The 18,090-nt window shown below is 40.7% G+C and overlaps 1 protein-coding gene and 1 long non-coding RNA gene across 13 annotated transcripts in view; one reads left to right on the top strand and one right to left on the bottom strand.

The window, feature by feature from the left end:
- TAFA1 (TAFA chemokine like family member 1) overlaps positions 1-18,090 on the top strand; it is a 774,180-nt gene that overhangs the window by 289,913 nt on the left and 466,177 nt on the right. For 7 of the 9 annotated variants that reach the window (XM_033424877.2, XM_033424876.2, XM_049715831.1 and 4 more), the window contains one exon: positions 15,762-15,882. In XM_033424877.2, the coding sequence (XP_033280768.1) occupies positions 15,765-15,882 (118 nt within the window). In that variant the 5' untranslated portion in view covers positions 15,762-15,764. Of the gene's footprint in view, positions 1-13,650; positions 13,828-15,761; positions 15,883-18,090 lie in introns of those variants that run through there. The other 2 variants (XM_049715832.1, XM_004268002.3) reach the window with 1 other exon arrangement.
- On the bottom strand, positions 1,288-17,634 carry LOC125965592 (uncharacterized). 4 transcript variants are annotated; one of them, XR_007479659.1, is made up of 4 exons: positions 16,398-17,634; positions 13,520-13,654; positions 4,622-4,718; positions 1,288-1,829 (listed from the first exon to the last, which is right to left on the bottom strand). It is a non-coding gene; the product is annotated as an uncharacterized LOC125965592 (long non-coding RNA). The 4 variants fall into 4 exon arrangements; XR_007479657.1 differs by lacking the exon at positions 1,288-1,829 and adding an exon at positions 2,244-4,050 and having other exon boundaries at positions 16,398-17,633; XR_007479656.1 differs by lacking the exon at positions 1,288-1,829 and having other exon boundaries at positions 4,580-4,718; positions 16,398-17,630.

The raw sequence follows: 18,090 nt of genomic DNA, 5'->3' as shown, positions 1-18,090 counted from the left end.
TCATTTCTCCTACCTGTGCAGAGAAGCAGGAAAGAACCTAGTTCAGAGGGCCGTCCCTAACAATTCTTCATCGTGTAGTGGACTTATTATTTTAAAGCCAATCTCACTGGTCATTCCTCAAAGACCTCCTGTGGGGTCTGGAAACAAGAGCATTGGCTGAGATTTTGGATAGATTGTATGTGAGAAGCAGGAAAGCGAGCAACAAAAGAAGACTCTTAAGCTTCTACCTTAAGCACTTGGGTGAGTAGAGGTGCCCTGTATTCAGATGATTAAAAATCATTTCCCAAACTGCGAAGGGGAAACAGCAACATGCATAATCCCCAATTGGCTTCTAAGTATTTTTCTAATGATCTGAGAAAACTCACAAATCCTTATGAAAGGTAATAAACAAAGCAATATGATGGTATATGACTCAGGACTCTCTGGACGCTATCCAAACCCCCCTCGGCAATATGGGGAACACCTGAAAATTCCTAATATGAACTGCCATAATAAGGGAAAAGACTTATTCTTTTTATTCCTGGGCACATGAGTTCTGCCTGAAGGGCATTACTGGCTACCATGGATGTGTGTTGGACACTCAGAATCTGAGTCAGTTTGAGATACCAGTACTTCCTCTATTTTTCCTTGGCTCAGAAAATTTAATGAAATTATACAAATCCCTGAAATCTAATATTTTTATGTGATAAGATTGTGTAAGAGGAGGGGGTGGAAGAGAAGTTTGGAAAATGTGGTGACAGATGGTAAGTGGGCTCAGGCACATAGCGTTCCTATATATAGGGGAGGGGACAATCTGGTTAATCAAGGGGTGGGGGGAGCATTTTTAAATTTAGATTCAAGTATTTTATATATTCAGCAACATCATTTACTGAAGCAGCCTAGCTGGATAGAACTTAAAAATTTTTTTTTGGTTGGGGTGGCTTGTGTGATATATATTTTCAACAGTTTTGCATATTCTTTCATGACGTCTGCATTTGGAAAGCAAATGGTCTGTATAGGCTTTGAGTATGTCTTTTGAGAGAGGGCTGGGAATATGTATTTCTAGAGAGTTCCAAGGAGATTTAATGACATTTTAAAAATTAGGGTCATCATAGCTAATTTAGCAACATTTGAAAATTAAAGTGAATGTTTTCAATGAAGACTTTATTCTTCAGTAGAACGAACAATGGGCTGGAAATGAGGACACTTGAGATCCAGGTCCAACTCTATGTAACATTAAGGCCAGGTAGATTGTGCTACCTTGTGTGAGTCATTTCAGCTGTTTGGGTCTTAATCTTACCTTTTTTTTTTTTTTTTCCTGCGGTACGCGGGCCTCTCACTGTTGTGGCCTCTCCGGTTGCAGAGCACAGGCTCCGGACGCGCAGGCTCTGCGGCCATGGCTCACGGGCCCAGCCGCTCCGCAGCATGTGGGATCTTCCCAGACTAGGCACGAACCCGTGTCCCCTGCATCGGCAGGTGGACTCTCAACCACTGCGCCACCAGGGAAGCCCCTCTTCTCATTTTTAAAATGAAAGTTTTGGTTAAATAATCTTTGGGATATTTTTAGTTTTATATTTCCATTGTTGTAGGCTGTCTCTTAATGATCCAATAATTCGGATGCTTTTGGTTGCAAGTAATGGAAAGCCACACTCAAACTGCTTTAAAATATTACAGGGCAAGTCCAACACTGAGTGGACTTTAGAGCTTGTTTGATTCATCAAAGGACATTTTTCCACACTTGTTCACTCTACTTTTCATGGTATCAGTCTCGTGTTAGGGTTGGTGCCTCTTCAGAATCTCCAAATGCTTGTTAATGACTCTTAGTCTATGACCTGCTTCCTTGTTCAGGTCTGGAAGAAAAGAAAAAAAAAAATCACTTCCTAAAGCTGTTTTGGTTGAATTGAAAAGTGTCTTTCCAAGAGATCTCTGGAAACCTGCCCTTGCATATTATTGGCACAAACTGAGTTTTGTGCTCATCCCTGATTATGGCCAGGGGATGGGGCTACCCTGAGCCACAGGAGAGCCTCCTAGAACCAGCAGTTAGCTCAGTACGGGGGGTTGTGGCTAAATGATAGAAAATCAGGGAGAGGGGATGTATGTAAAGGGAGCAATCATGATGTTTACTAACCATTGCTTGGAACACCTAAGGTTCACATCATTTATGCAGTTAAATATGAGGTATGAAATAGAGTTCTTATATGGTAACTATTATCATATCAAGCACATAGTAAGCTTTCAATAAAGATGCATACACTGGGCTAACCTTCAATCTGTTAAACACGGAGAATGTGCCTCTTAGTTGGCAACTAATTAACAAGAGATCGCAGTTATTTGTGGGGTTGCCACAGTGACTAGAGACTTACTGCAGTAAGTTTTTGTTTTAGTCAGTGGTTTTCAAACTTGGCTGCACATTGGAACCACGCAGGGAGCTTTGAGAAACACTGTTGCCTGAGTTCCACCTCCAGAGATCCTGTTTTGAGTCATCTGAGGTAGGGTCCGGGGCATTTAGAGTTTTAAAATCTCCCCAAGTTATTGTAACTCAGTCAAGACTGAGGACCTCTGGTTTAGGGAATCCAAGTATGGGTGTGCTCAAGTACTTTGTCCTACCTGCTTCAATCATGTCCAACGTTTACCCTTGAACTCCTTTTTATAATTGTTTTCCTCTGCTCTAAACTAGCAACTGCTGTATTCTCTCTAAGCTCAGAGATACCACATGCTCATCATTACACTATGAACGTGAGGGTGGAAACTAAGAGTGGGAAAAGCCTACTTTCAATATGGTATAATAGGAGAAAGGGACAAAAGGGTGGATGAGAAAAAACAAGAAGCAATGCAAAAAGCCTTTCTCTCTGGCACTGGGCTGTGGTTGGAGATGCACATTTAGGCGTTCTCAGACTCAGATTCCCACACAAACACCCATACGTGTACAGACACATCATCTGAAATTCTTCCCAGCCTCCTCCCTGCTCAGCCCACTGCCAACCTCTTGCTTAGAATATTGTGCAAATTCATAAAACACCTAAAACATGAATAAATGAGAAATGGCTGTGTTTATTCATTACTGACACATTCATTTATTCATCTAGACTATTAATACTGATTGAGCACCTACTATGTGCCAGGTACATTGTCAGATGGAGAGCAAACAGTGATGAATAAAACAGTTTAGAGCCTATACAGAGGTCCTGAATCTAGATAGTATTTGGAGTATGTGAGATGGGGCAATGATTATCTTGTGAACCAGTTCTTGAGTTGTGTTCTCTGTACTTGGTTTGTTGCGTGAATGCTTGCTGAATGAATGAATACCTGAATGCATTACTGAGAAAAGATCAGAGTGACTGGAGCATGGTGAATGTGGGAGTAGGTAGGGAGGAATGGAATGATATTTAGATGAAAATATGGGCAGACACTGGTTGTGTTGGGTCTTGTGGTCTGTGGTTTTTATTTACTTAAAATTTTTTTTATTAATTATTTAATTTTTAGCTGCATTGGATCTTCATTGCTGCACGCGGGCTTTCTCTAGTTGTAACAAGCAGGGGCTGCTCTTCGTTGCGGTGCATGGGCTTCTCATTGCGGTGGCTTCTCTTGTTGAGGAGCACGGGCTTTAGGTGCGCAGGCTTCCATTGTTGTGGCTCGCAGGCTCTAGAGCGCAGGCTCTGTAGTTGTGGCACACAGGCTTAGTTGCTCCGTGGCACGTGGGATCTGCCCGGACCAGGACTTGAACCCGTGTCCCCTGCATTGGCAGGCGGATTCTTAACCACTGCTCCACCAGGGAAGCCCTGGTCAGTGGTTTTTAAACCACATTATATTCTGTGCATTGGAAAACCATTTCATGTTTTCAAAAAGGGAATGATAAGGTCAGGGAAAGTCCCTCTGAGGCCAGAGGGATATGAAGAGAAAAGAAAAGAAAACAGACAAATATGGTACCGAGCAGTAGATGCTGTAGCAAATGTGGTTGGCACCGAATCTTACAGAGGTGGAGGGGAGGGGTGTCCACCCTAGACTTGGGAGGCCAAGAAAAACTCCATGGAGAACAGTGCACCAGAACCAAATCTAGAAAAGTAGGTCGATCTGGGAGAAGGAAGGGGAATAGGAAAGGTAAGTGGAGAAGGAAGGGGAGCAAGAATGTTTCAAATTTAAAAAGTTGAGGTTGCAAAGGCATAAGAAAACATCTTAAAACTTAGAGCTAAATCTTAGTTACAGCCTAGATATCAAATTTAATTTTAAAAGTTTATAGAGATTTGTAATATGCCAGACATTCTGATATGCATCTTAATGATAATCCTTTGAATCAGTGAGGCAACTCAGGGAAAATTACTTAAATAGGATTGGGCGGTTAGTAAGTGGTGTTGCTGAAAGAAGGACCCAAGCTGTCGGACTGCAGAGCCCATTCTCTTAGCCCTTCTATTATACTGCCTCACTGACCAAGTCAAAACATAAAGAAATCAAGGGAGGGAGACCCAAGGAGATATGGATTAAAAGATACATATTTCTATTTTTCAGTTTACTTTCTTTTTCTGGAAATGATCTCTTTCCCACAATTAAAATTCAAACCAGATAAACGAGAATAGATAATCAGCCACATTAATAATACGACAAAGACCAGAAGAGAAATTTACTTGAAGGCAGATCAGGTACAAACCTAGAGTGTCAAGAAAAGTTCATAGGATTTAAGCCCACAGCAGGCGAAGGGGATTTATGTTTTTCTGTTGTAGTTAACCATTGGCATCTATGGGATCCTATAGAGAAAAGAAAAATATTCTTGTTGTTAATTCTCTGTCTTATGCAGAAGGAAGTTTCCTGCCACAAAAGTAAGATTAACCACAATTTACAAGCAACAGAGGAATGAGGAATCTTTAGAAAAAGAAAAGTACTTTAGGTTGGTTATGTAGATTAAGGTCACCATTAGAGGAATAGTTATTGACATTGGAAAATGTGATATTTTCAGAGAAAAAAAAGTAGATTATAAAACATATGTGTGTGTGTGTGTGTGTATATATATATATATATATATAGAGAGAGAGAGAGAGAGAGAGAGAGAGAGAAAGAGAGAGAGAGAGAAGCACCCAAACCAACCAGGCATTTTTAGAAAGTGAAAGGAGAATGTGCACTTAAATACGAATACTGGTGGCTTTCATGTGACAGATTCTAGATGAGTTTAAAATTTTTCTATTTAGATCTTAAGTTTACTACCTTTCAAAAATACTAATATATTACTTTATAAGTAGAAAAAAGTTATAAAAATGGCAAAGTACTTTAGTGCTAAAAGGACATATGAAAACATTACTAACTTTTGTCCACACTGTGATTGTCTTTAATATTCATCCTTTCTTCCTCATTATTGTCTTAATTTTCATTTAAGGATCAAACCTCCCTCACTCCATTCATCTCTTTTGGAAGAAGCTGATTTCTCTCTTGATTTGGGTCTGGGGCTTATGGTGCAACTCAAAGTCCAACAATGTGACCTTTTCCCCCTGGCCAAGGTAACTGGCTCAAGGAGGGGCAAGTGACCCAAGTCAAGCTAAGGAGCCGTGAGAAGTGGTTTGCTGGGGGAAGCTAAGAAAGACTCTTCCTTGTTCATCTGAGAGAGCTTCTCGAAACAATCCTTTCTGTTGCCATTATATGGATGGAGAAGCTCATAGCCCAGACAGCTGTTGGCAGCTGTGTTTCATCCATGGTGGGGAGCCTGCCTTAGGATGACACCTTGAAGGGCAGAGAGAGAGTTGAAAATGAGCTAGATCCTTGATAGTTTAGTGGAGTTACTGGGTCAAACCCACCTGGAGGTGAGCCCCACCTGTGAACTGTGCACCTGCAAGAAGCCATATATCCTCTTTATTATTTACTGCAGTTTGCATTGTTTTCGTTTGTTTATTTCTTTTCTATTACTTGTAACCAAGCCCATTCTACCTTCCTCTATGATATCCTAGTTTTGGAAAGTTACTGTCAGGTGATTCAAATTTTTCTTCTAGCTTACTGGAAATTATTTGATGTCACAGGTTTTATTTTCCATAACCTAGCTGGTATATTTTAGAGCTGTGCTGTTCAGTAAAGTATCCACTAGCCATATGAGGCTATTTAAGTTTAAATTAGTTAAAATGAAATAAAATTAAAAATTAAAAAATTCATTTCCTTGGTTGCACTAGCCACATTTCAAGTGCTTGATAGCCACACGTGGATAGTGGCTACCGTCTTGGCCAGCACAGATACAGAACATTTCTAGTATTGCAGAAGGTTCTACTGGATAGTGCTGTGAGAGAGAGAGAAAGAGAGAGAACATCAGATGAGGAGACTTGTGTTCTAACATGACCCACACAAGTGAACTCAGTGTATTCCCTCAGGTAAGCTTCTTCCCGTTCTTAGGTCTTTTTATTTCCTCTAGAACAGAGAGGCTGGACTAGGAGGCTTTTGGGGGGATTTCTTCTAGGTTCAGTATAATGAAATTCTAAGTGCTTTCTTTTTATTAACATTTGGAGACTTTTGTTTATGCTTCAGGGATCAGCTGTGAGTTCTACCATCAGATCATATTTGGATATCAAATACTAAGAACGAGGGCTGAAAATTCAGGACAGTTTCATCTTTTTCTTCTAGCAAAAAAAAAAAAAAAAAAAAAAAAAAAGGAATCCAACACAGATTTAGTGGCAGGTAGCTAAGGGTTTGAACAATATATGGGCCAACTTCCTTTACTTAGTGCCATAACAGTAGACTCACACAAGCAAGGGAGTCATCCTTAATGTGTATCGCCACTTCATACGTGTGTGCTACCAAAAAGAATGAATAAAGGCTATTGGGGAGCATACAAAATCTACTTATTTCTAGAAAAACAGTTCGCTGTGCATGCCATCTTGATAGTGGCCTTATATTTTACTTTTGATTCATTGATTATTATTTATTTATGATGCCAACATTTGAGTGCCTACTATATGTCAGGTAGTATATCTCTGCTCGATTCTGAAGATACGGTACTGAGCAAGGTGCCAGTTTTCCTTCTCTCATGGTGATTCTGGTAAAGAGGTAAACCAGCTATCATAAATAATTCCAGAAATAGTTGTTTACAATGGTAGTTAACCTATAGAGATGATATCCTGAGGGCTATGAGAGCATAACCACAATGAGTTGATCTGGTTTGGAGCATTCCAGAAGACAACTGGGGGAAAGTTTCCCTGTCCTACTCAAGGACCCAAGAGAGGAGTATAGTAGGAGCCGAGAGTGAGTGTGTTTGTAAAAGATGAAGCTAGGGAAGTAGAGAGGGGCCAACTCATGCAGAGCCCTGTCAACCATGGTCATGAACTTGGGCTTTATTTTAAGCTCAATGAAAAACCATTGAAAGATTTTCAAATAACAAGAGTGGCATGATCAACATGCATCTCAAACACATTCCCTCCGGCTGCAGAGTGGGGAAGAGATGGGTGGGAGGTATGCATTTGAAGGCAAGCGGACTAGTTAGGAAAGTATTACCATAGTTCAGGTGAAAGATGGTGGTAACTTGGGTGAAGATGTTTGAATGGAGAGGGAGAGAATAGAGAGGTTTAAGACATAGACTGGAAGTCAAATTGATAGGAAGTGACGTTGAAAGAGGGAGTTTATGGAGAGGGAGATGGCCGTCTTCATTTCTGGCTGAACCATTGAGCAGGTGAAGGGCCATTTCTTAGATCAGAGTAGTTATGGGGGATAGCGATGATGAATCCGGCTATGAATCTGAGAGTTTTATGAACCATAGAAATCATGTTATTGTTTTTATTATTATCATCAAAGCAGTCATTTTCATGACCTTTATGTGCTTATAAAATATGTTCATATTCTCCTAATGAAGAGACCACTTAGTCTCTAAAAGGACAGTTCATTTATTACTTTGATTAGTGTAATGGAGGTGAAGCTGTTTGTGGTTTCAACTTTCTTTCTGTTCTAAAAGCAGAATAAGGAGATGAGATGTGAAAGAACAAAAGAAATGACCTTATTCTTTCTTTCTCTGCTGCCTGGAAGACAGACAAGATAAGCAATGAGGAATTATAATTGATAAAGTGATCGTAGAGATAGGCTGCTGGAGGTGGAAAATGAAACTCCAACACGAAGGTTATCTTTTCTTCCAGCCTAAGAGAAATCTTGCCTTCCATTTCCCTTTTCTTACAGTTACGGAAAATTCTGCATTATGTATCCAGGTCCAAGTTACAGAACTGAGAATCACCAGTTTTATAGAAAATGATTCAGCCTCTGCTCATTCTCTGTTACCATTAATTTTTATTCCTTCTGGAGCAGTTGTTTGGCTTTTTTTGGTTTGTGTGCTTTTGTTTGGTTTTTTACCTTATGGATGCTGTAAATTTTTAAGAAATAATTTTTCTCTTCTTCACTTCTACTGCTAGGAAGCTTAGAGTCAAAATAGTGCTTCCTTTGTACCACTGATGCTTTGCATTTCACGTTCAAACTTCACATCAGGCTCATCTTACTTTGCTTACTTGCTCTTTTATCTTTATCATATACATTTTTTTATTTCTTGCCAATATCGCTTGCCTAGAATTCGGTTGCTTAGAGCTTAGGCTCTGAAAATCAAATATGAGTTTGCATCAAAGTCTTTCAACCTTACTAGAGGTGTGGCATTAGTTCAATCCCTTGACTTCTCTGAAATTTGTATTTTCACCCATAAAATAAAGATCACTGTAATACAGACCTATTAGCATTTTTGTGAGAATTAAATGAGACACAGCATGTGAACGCTTAACCAGGGCTTGGCACATAGAAAGAGTCTCCCCTGCCAAAAAAAAAAGGGTCCTAATACAATAGTATCATCATCATCATCATTATTATAAGATCATCAATCACCATCAATATTATGTATTATTTAAACTCCCATTCTGTTGTTGTACTTCACCTGCTTTTCTCTTCGTTATCCTTTTCCTCATCTTAGCTTTGAAAAAATGCAAGGTACAGAATAGAGTAGTAAATAAGAGAAGTATATAAACGTTATTTAGGCCCCAAAGTAAGACTGACAAGCTAGGGGTGTTGCTGTGTATCTGGTATGGGGCACATACTAGGACACCAGGGTAGACAGGAAAATTTTAAGTGAGTTCCAGGAAAAGAGTGATGTAACACAAATGATTTATGCAGTTGGGTTACGGGAGAAAGGTAGGGTAACATTATTACTTAGCCAAAGGAAAAGGTATATTGTCTTCTCATGATCAGGGACTGAAAATAGACATTGTCAGCCAACTGATAGGTAGCCCTAGTGACTACAGAAAAGAGAAATTGGGCTTCAAAGTTACAGAAGACATCTAGATTCGAGATAATGGCAATGATCCTCTCATCCATGCCTTCATTTCCATTAGCCATTGAAATGGAACAAGAAAAAACATCAGCATTGTGAAATCACAGCCAAAATGCGTTATTTCAAGAAATACTTAGAACTGTTTTAAATGGCATACATCTAAACCACTTTCATTTGCATTGGACCAAAACTTGGCATCTTTCTCAGCCCAGATGTAATTTATTTAAATTCCTTTAGTTGTTTTTCAATTTAGAAATATGCATAGACATAAAATCTTGCATGTCTCAAATTTGTTTTCCCTGCACATTTGTGAATTCAAATTAGCCAAATTATTAAGTGGATTGTTCTTAAACTAAAGTAAGGATGACTTTTATTTCTAATGCCGAGAAATGAAAAGTGTGGTCATCAGGGGAATGAGGGATTTTCTGGTGGTACTTTGGGCCTGGATCTAAGATTTTTATCCCTTCAGTGGGTTCCCCAGTTAATAACATGTAGTATACATGAGTTTTTTGTATTTTGAAGCTTTTGTAATCATTTGAAGAGACTCAGGGTGGAGTCCTATTCCACAGGATATAGTTTTCCACCAGGAAATCCCCTTTGGACATTTCTGTTCTCAGTTCTCTTCTTCTGAGCCTCTAGAGAGCCTCTGCATCTCTCTCTCTCTCTTTAGCTCTCTGTGTGCTTCTCTGCCCCTCACCATTTTCTCCTCCCTCCAGGTTTCTGCCCTATTGCATCCTCTATCTGCCATTCCTCCCTCCCCCTGCCTTTTATTATGTAGGGCAATATGCTGAACATTCTTGGCTATTCAAGCATTCTGAGTGTTTTATCTTTCACTCCCAATTATTTTCATTGGGCCTTTCTTCTGAGTAAATGTGGGTTTCTCCATGGGGAGAAGTTCTGGTAAATAGGATTTTCTCTCTTTTTTACATAAACAAATGTACATATACATAGATACTGTATTTGAAGTGTATATATTTAGGAGTTTGGCCCAACTGAGTAGGTATCTTGAATTCATGTAACTGGAAGGACTAAAACAATTGTGCTGTAGTCCATTGCCTTTTGCAGTATTGTGCTTGTATAACCAAATGATTGAGCAGGGCATGGCTGTGGGCATGTAAGTGATCAGTTTATAACTCCTGGCTTATAAGAACCTGAAGGGATTCTAGCTGCAATCATCAATGCTCTGGATTTATCACTGCTCTGATCAAAAATCTCCAATGGATTTCTATAGCAGGGGGCTCTGTGAAGGCAGGAACTGGGTCTGATGTGTATACTGCTGTGTCCTCAGAGCTTAGGGCAGTAAATGGAACATAAAAATTCAATTAATATATGATCAATATAGGTTAAAGTCTTCATCAGTCAGGATAGACTAGGTTATAGTGCAAATACAAATAGCCCCCAAATCTCAACTGCCTAAAGAACAGAATATTTCTTATTTACTATCTACATCTATTGTGGGTGGGTAGGGGAAGGGGATGCCTCTGCTCTTTGCAGTCTCTCAAGAATCCAGGCAGATAGTGTAACTAGTCTCTGTTCCAGAGGCAAAGAGAGATCTACAGGGTGTTGCTTCAACAATTAAATGCTCCAGCCTCAAAGAGATACCATCAGTTTTGTTGATACCTCATTGGCCAGAACATTATGGCCCACTAAACAGTAAAGTGATCAAGTGATGGAGTCCTACCATGGTCAAAGGTGCAAAGGCCAAACTTCTTTGGAAGGTGTGAGAGTAATTTTGCTTTGAGATGGAAGAATGGACTAAATTGCCTTAAATGTCAATATCTGTTGATGCTTATATTATTAGGGAAAATGATCATTGGCTGCAATACAATGGACAAGGTATTTGGAAGAGAAAATGGAACTAGGTTGATATTCTTGTTCCATCACATACATGTATAGAAGCCACTTAAAAATGTAAGGGAGGGGCTTCCCTGGTGGTGCAGTGGTTGAGAGTCCGCCTGCCGATGCAGGGGACACGGGTTCGAGCCCCGGTCCGGGAGGATCCCACATGCCGCGGAGTGGCTGGGCCCGTGAGCCTGGCCGCTGAGCCTGCGCGTCCAGAGCTTGTGCTCCGCAACGGGAGAGGCCACAGCAGTGAGAGGCCCGCGTACCGCAAAAAAAAAAAAAAAAGTAAGGGAAAGTCTTTATTCCAGTCGTTTAAAAAAAATCTAACAACGCCTGAGTGCCTTGAACATAATCCATGAGTATGTTTCAAGTTTATTAAATTGAATTGTAGATAAGAAACTATGTTGAGCCTTAGTTTAATCCCTAGAAATGAAAAATATAATGTACCGTTTTCAAATGATAGCTTTTATTAGCAAATGTGAACTTCCTTTTATTTTTAATGCATTAGCATAACAGAAACAAACCAAAAAAAAACCAAACAAACAAAGACATGGGGTAAGTACTACCTTCCACATTTCTATATTTCAAATGCCTGGAATGTACTCAGTATATAAGTCTTGAATGAATGTATAATAATTTTTTGAGTCTGTCTTAATGGTAAAGAAATGAGAAAATATAATGGTTAATTTTGGAGAGTTGTTTTTTCCATGAAGTGTTTCATCCTGGCGTTTAGGAGGTGGGCTCTTGACCCAGATCATTGGGGTTTGAAATCTGCTCTATCACTTAGTAGCTATAATACCTTGAGCAAGTTTCTTAATCTCCCTATTCACCCTCTGGTTCCCCATCCATGAAATGAAGACAATAATCATTTCACCTATCTTATGGGGTGGTAAAAAGGATTAAATTACACCTTATAAGCAACATACTATAGAGTAGTGCCAGCACATGGTGAAGGTTCAATAAACCTTACCTGCTGCTACTGTAGTTATTATCATTTTTGTCTTGATATTGAACAGTCGGTGTGAGCTTTCTATATACACTCACCAACTCAACAATAATGAATGACAGAAATGAAACACGCAACACCATCTAGAACTTTGGCACGACTTATTCTCACTCTAAGATTTGTATTTACTGTTACCTTGAACTTTGTTTATTGATGAGCTTTAATAAATGGTTGTTAGGGTCCAAAGAGCTATTCTGTGTGTATTGTGCAACTGTGCAGGACCAGTGGGGAAGACTGATGCATCTGAAGGGTCTCTCATTCTCTCACTCTGTGTAACAGGAGAGGAGAGAACGGCTTCTAAAGACGCACGGCAGCATCAAACCTTCCTTATAACGCCTGTGGAAGGCAAGAGAGTATTCTGAGGCACTTGGAGAGGTTTTTGAGGCTGGAATATTCTGAGAACTACCTTGATTTAAAAAAAAAAAAAAATTAAAGACTAAACAGTATGATCTATGACAGTGGCAATCACATCAATCTTGTTTTCTGCCTTGTCCCCCAGCATCTAACACATAGTAGGTACTTTATAAGTGATTCATGAAATAACTGATTGAGTTATTGGAATGAATCATTGCTCGTGCAATCTGTAAGTGAAAACTAGGTCACCTTATATGCATCGATAATGTGTAGGTACAGTGACATTATATTTCCAAAGAAGAAAGTGTCTAAACCATAATACTAGAAACAAAATGTTGAACTTCTGAGTGTCTCCTCTCCCCACCCCAGCATGTTATTTGAGGGAAATTTTTAAAAAATGTCTTGAGCATATTTCTTTATTTAAATCCAGTCTTCGATGCTGAAAATGACATATTTCTATTTATTAAACATGTTAAAAAACTCAGAAGGTTTGCTCTGCGCTTATGCCTATAAACATCTATATTGTAGTCTAGATAGACCATATTCCCAGGTTTAGCTGCCAAAAACAATCGACAGACTTAAATTTGTGTAAACTCAACAATATTTTGGGTTAACTTACTGGTTAAAAGAACATTAAGAGGTAAGAAATGGCTTACATTTCACTTTCCCATTTGCTGTTAGGAGTCTAACACCCATTAACACTATCAGTATTTTGCAGAATGCTTTTTTCTTTTGTTTCTCCTTCCCTCTTTACTCTTTCGGCAAATGAATAGTATCCGTAAAATCTCTAAGAGAACGACGTACCTGGCAATACAGTGTTAAAGTGCTGCTTGAGTTGTTCAGGAGTTAGTGGGCAGGTATTACAATTCAATGTAGCTATAATAAAGGGTAATGTCACTTTAAGACATGTGATACTTTACAGAGGAGGGATGTATTGAAAGAGACTATTGCTACTTACAGCGCCATATAGCAGCCCTGCTCCTACATTTTGCTGCCTTACTCTGCCCTGAATGCACTGGAGTGGGGATGGTCCCTCATTAACTATAAACTGATTCTCATCAGGAAACTGCACAATATCTCACCATCACTTCAAAGGTCTCGTCAGGCAGAGGTGACGCCAGGAGATGATTTAAAGGTGAAAATGACAAGGTTTCCAGTCCTCAAACCTTGGTTCCTTTTCTGACAATACAGTCTGAATGAACCCAATGTCTTCTTTACTGTGGGAGTAGCATCGGAAGAGAAAAACATATTTTTTAAATCCTGATAAAGAAGATTATTGGGAAGCTCTTTTTTAAAAAATCTCCAATTGTGGCACAGATGGATTTTAGAAAGTGTTAGAGCTTTCCAATGAACACTAATAGAGTACTCTGCTCTTGGCTGGATTTTTCAGGTAAGAAGCCTCTTTAAGGATTTAAGATTCAGAAAGCAGATTTCAAACCTATTCAGTCAGGTCTAGAGAACTATGTAGGGCTGAATGCATTATTTTGCGGGGCGGGGGGTGGGGAACACCTATTACCATAGAGACAACCTCTTGGTAAGAGAGTGAGCAAAGAGAGCTATATGCAGGAACCTTGGAAGTAATGCTGAGAATTAAAGAAAGTTAAATGAAAAAAAGAAAAAGAAGGAAAATACTGCAAACGTCAAGTCACAGCAATCTTTTTGAGTGCTAAGATCTGTGTGGAAAGCCGTCAATGAAAAACTGTTGTTTTGATTGTGGTAGGCTTTCTTCAAGTTTAGATGAATTCCTAGTGCATTTTAACTGAAATTCACAAGCAATCATTGCATGCCACAGTCACCTCTATTTTGTCTTTCTATAATTTGCAGGGTATTTTGAAAAGGCACCCAAATGCATTCATTTCAGAATTCATAGGAGGGGTGTTGCTCTTTATATTTACTGAAGAGAATGCATCTGTGGTACACCGATAGTTCTGAAGACAATGAGGTTAAATCCGTTGTACACAAAAGTAAACAGTGGGCTGTGAAACTAATTATAAAGTGAATCGTCTATGTGAATCACAGACCGGGGCATGAAAGGCACCATGCTGTTGAAAATAATGTTTTCCTACTTTGCACTTAATTATGGTTGTCACCATTTGTCTATTATAGTTCTAAAACCCTTCTTAAAGACTACATCTCTCTCTCCTAAAACACATAAATTATCTTGTATTATGTCGATATACACACACACATATAATGTATACGTTTTGCTTGCCGAACATCACAGCTTTGGAAAGAGTACCGATTTCCACGAATAAAGAAGCCACACTGGGAGGTCACTAGGAGGTTTTAAATGTAGCGTTGAAATACTTGAAGTGTATGATTTGACAGTGGAAAGATGAAAAAAAAGAAAGAAACAATCTAGGTTCCAAAGATCTATCTAGGAGAAAGGCATGTACTTAACTGGCTTCCTGTATAGAAAATGCTTCCATGTCACTGGCTAAGGATGATGCTTCAAGTTTGATTAATTTGACAAATATGAAATGCAGCATAAGGTGTTGTTTGAGAAACTGGACAATATGCAGCGCAGTTGAGCCTTTGTAGCTCCTGAGATTCTCATAGGTGCCGAGAAGACTGTCAAAGTTTCAGCGCTTAAGAAAAGGTGGATGTTCAGCCATAAATACGTATACCACCTGTATATGCATATTCATCAACACTACAACAAATGCCACGATAGGCTCTTAGGAGGCAAAGCAATATTGTAAATTATGCTTTGCTCTAGGAGAGATGCTTAGATCTTGTATCCGAAACTCATTCTGGCTGAAGATAATTCCTTCTGGTTTTAAGTCCAGCCAAAAAGACCATCTCTTTTAGGAGATTACAACATGCCTCTGAGAAATGATTACTTAGTTTAGGCGACAGCATTGGAATTAAAAATTCATGACTGTAGAATTAAAAAAAAAAAAAAAGAATCCACTATTTCCTTCCAGGCTTATGTCAGACTTGCAATGAAGTTAGAATGAACAGGAGCGTGCAGCCTTTCAATGCCTGGAATAACTATAGCTTAAAGATCATTGTGTAAAACTGCATGTTTAGTCAGGATACAGTGTTTCACACTGCCTAACAGATAGTCAAAAACTTTATTTCTGTATTTTGGCCATCCTAAGAGTTTGGTTTTGAATAATTTCAAAAATGGATTCATGATCTCATGGAGAGTGACCTCCCTCAGTCCCACCTTGTGGCATGACCTCTTCTGGATCATTAATTCTAACCAGCAAAGTAGCAAAGGCACATGACGTCTGAGACCCCCCTTCTCTCACCACTGGGACTGACGGAGCTGGGGGCTCAAACCCGGGGGTAATCCTTCCTGTCTAATGTTCTCTTTAGAGAATGGCAATGGTCTCTGCGATGCCCTGGGTCCTGTATTTGTGGATAAGTGCTTGTGCGATGCTGCTCTGCCATGGATCCCTTCAGCACACTTTCCAGCACCATCACCTGCGCAGACCAGGTAAGTTGGAAGCTGGCTCCACGGCAGCCTCCCGTTTCACCGCTGTCTTTTAACAGATGGTTGAAGGCAAGTGACAGAAAGTGCTACAGGGTGGGCAGCTTGCCTCGGAATTTCAAGACTTGTTGCCTGGATGCTTTGGGGAAAGAGGGGGATACTAAAATGTCTTGGAGGTATTTCTAATAACTTCTCAGAAAAGGTGGTTTTCTCTAAGAGTCCCGCCACCCCTTGGCACACACCTTAAAAAGGAGAAGTCGTTTGTTTTGGAATACCTTTGGTCAAGAGTGAAATATCCTGCAAAAGGTGGGATAACTTTCAAGACTTGAGGAATTTTTGAGGCAAAATATGATCTTTGCAACCAAGAAAATAATGTGTCCATGTTCCTGGGATTCATTTTTATCTAGCATGGATACCATAATCTTGGTGTGTATGTGGCTAGAGATTTTATGTGGATGTCAGTGCCAAAATTAACTTTGTAAGTAGTTTGTGAGTGAAAAAGAAATTAAAAAGTAACTTACTATTTCTTGTCTGGTTTGTCTCCTCTCCTTTCTCCTTCTTTCACTTTCTGTTCTTGCGGTGTGCTCGATGCCTTTTTTTTTTTTTTTCCCCTATCTCTCGGCATTTTCCGGGACAAGTTCTCTTTAGCGTGATTTTTTTTTTTCCTATATCGAATTTTGAGTTCCAGACGCATTTTGCTTTCTTCGTTTTTCTGTTCAAAGCATATTTCTTACCCTTCCATGGCCTCACTCTTCAATCAGGATTTCTCTCTCCTTCTGTGCCTCTCCAGCTCTCTCATTACTGTTCCCCCAGCTCGATTGTCCTCACCCGCCCTGGTTCTCGGAAAGGTTGCCTTCCATTTTCTGCTTAGCTTCAGCCTTTGCATCCATTTACTCCACCCGTCACCTGCACCGCACCCCTCCCCCTCCCCCTCCCACCCGATCGCCAAGACCGGGCTCTGGGGACCAGTTGCGCGCCCAAGCTCCGGATCCTTAGTTCTCTAGAGCTCCCAGCTCTCCGTCCCCACCCCTCCTTCCTTCCAAATCCCTTCCTGGCCTCCTCCCATCCGCCAGGCTTCCGCTAGCTGCGTTGTCTAGCCTTTGCTTTTTTCTGGCTCTGCAGCCAGCCTGGGCACCGATCCTGCGCTCTCCGGCATTCTGCTCCAGCAACACCTCCCAGGGCGCTCGCTGCTTGCGGCTTTCCCGGGTTCTGCTTCCCGGCTGGGGGCAGGATCTAAAGAGTACGTGTACAGCCCGGGTCCTCCCACGCGGGCTGCAGGGGAGCGCGCCAGCTTGCTGGATGCTAGACCTTGGGTCGCTCCGGGAGGAGGGGTTTGGCGGGGGCTGAGCTTGGGGCACAGGCCTAGGGCTGCCTCTGGGCCTCAGCCGCCCTCTTTCTCAAAGCCCCGGATCCGGGAGGGAAGGCGAGGGGAGGGCCTACCCCTGCGGGAGGGCCTGGAAACGGCCCTGCCCATGCTGCGCGCTGGTATTTCTGCCTCTCGTGTCCTGAGCCTGGATCAGCCACTGCCAGAGTCCGAGGCTCCAGTGCCGAGTTGGAGGGGAAAAAAAAAAAATACAAAAAACGTGGAATCCCCAAGTTACCTCCAGTCAGTAGATCTCCAATCTGTTCTGGCAAAAAACGTCTTTGACTTGTTACAAAGTCATACAAATAACGCGAGAAAGCGGCATTTACTGTAATACTTAACAATAAGCACGCAAAACAAAAACAACTAATGTGAGTGCTTTAGGCGCACTGTTAAGGTTAATTCACCTTGCTTCGCTTAATTCTTATTCAAGTAGGTATAATTTCCCACCCTGTTGCTCAGGAGACTGAAGTTCTGAGGGTCTGAGCGACTTGCCTGAGATCACACAGCTAATACCTGCCATTGGGGACTTTGGTCTGATTTCATCTCCAGAGCCTGTTTCCCAAGGAGGAACTAATGGCTCCCAGTACAGAGCACAATCTTGCCAAGTAGCCTTTTTGAAGAGATGTGAGCACCTTCACGTAATTCGTGAAAATTTTCAAGTTATGTCAATACACGGACTCATTTGAACTGCAGACCCATTTTGAAAGGTGGCCATGGTGGAAGTGGTGAGGGGTGGCACTTGAGGATGGCAGAACTTAGGCTGGGCCGTCGTCTCTGTCACTTAACATTAGTGACATGACCTTGGGCAAGTCATTTTTCTTCTCTGGGCCCAATTTCCCATTTAGGGA

The sequence above is a fragment of the Orcinus orca genome, chromosome 10, assembly GCF_937001465.1.
Source record: "Orcinus orca chromosome 10, mOrcOrc1.1, whole genome shotgun sequence".
NCBI lineage: Eukaryota > Metazoa > Chordata > Mammalia > Artiodactyla > Delphinidae > Orcinus > Orcinus orca.
Note: the sequence above shows the minus strand (reverse complement) of the source record. Positions and strands in the feature narration are given on the sequence as shown.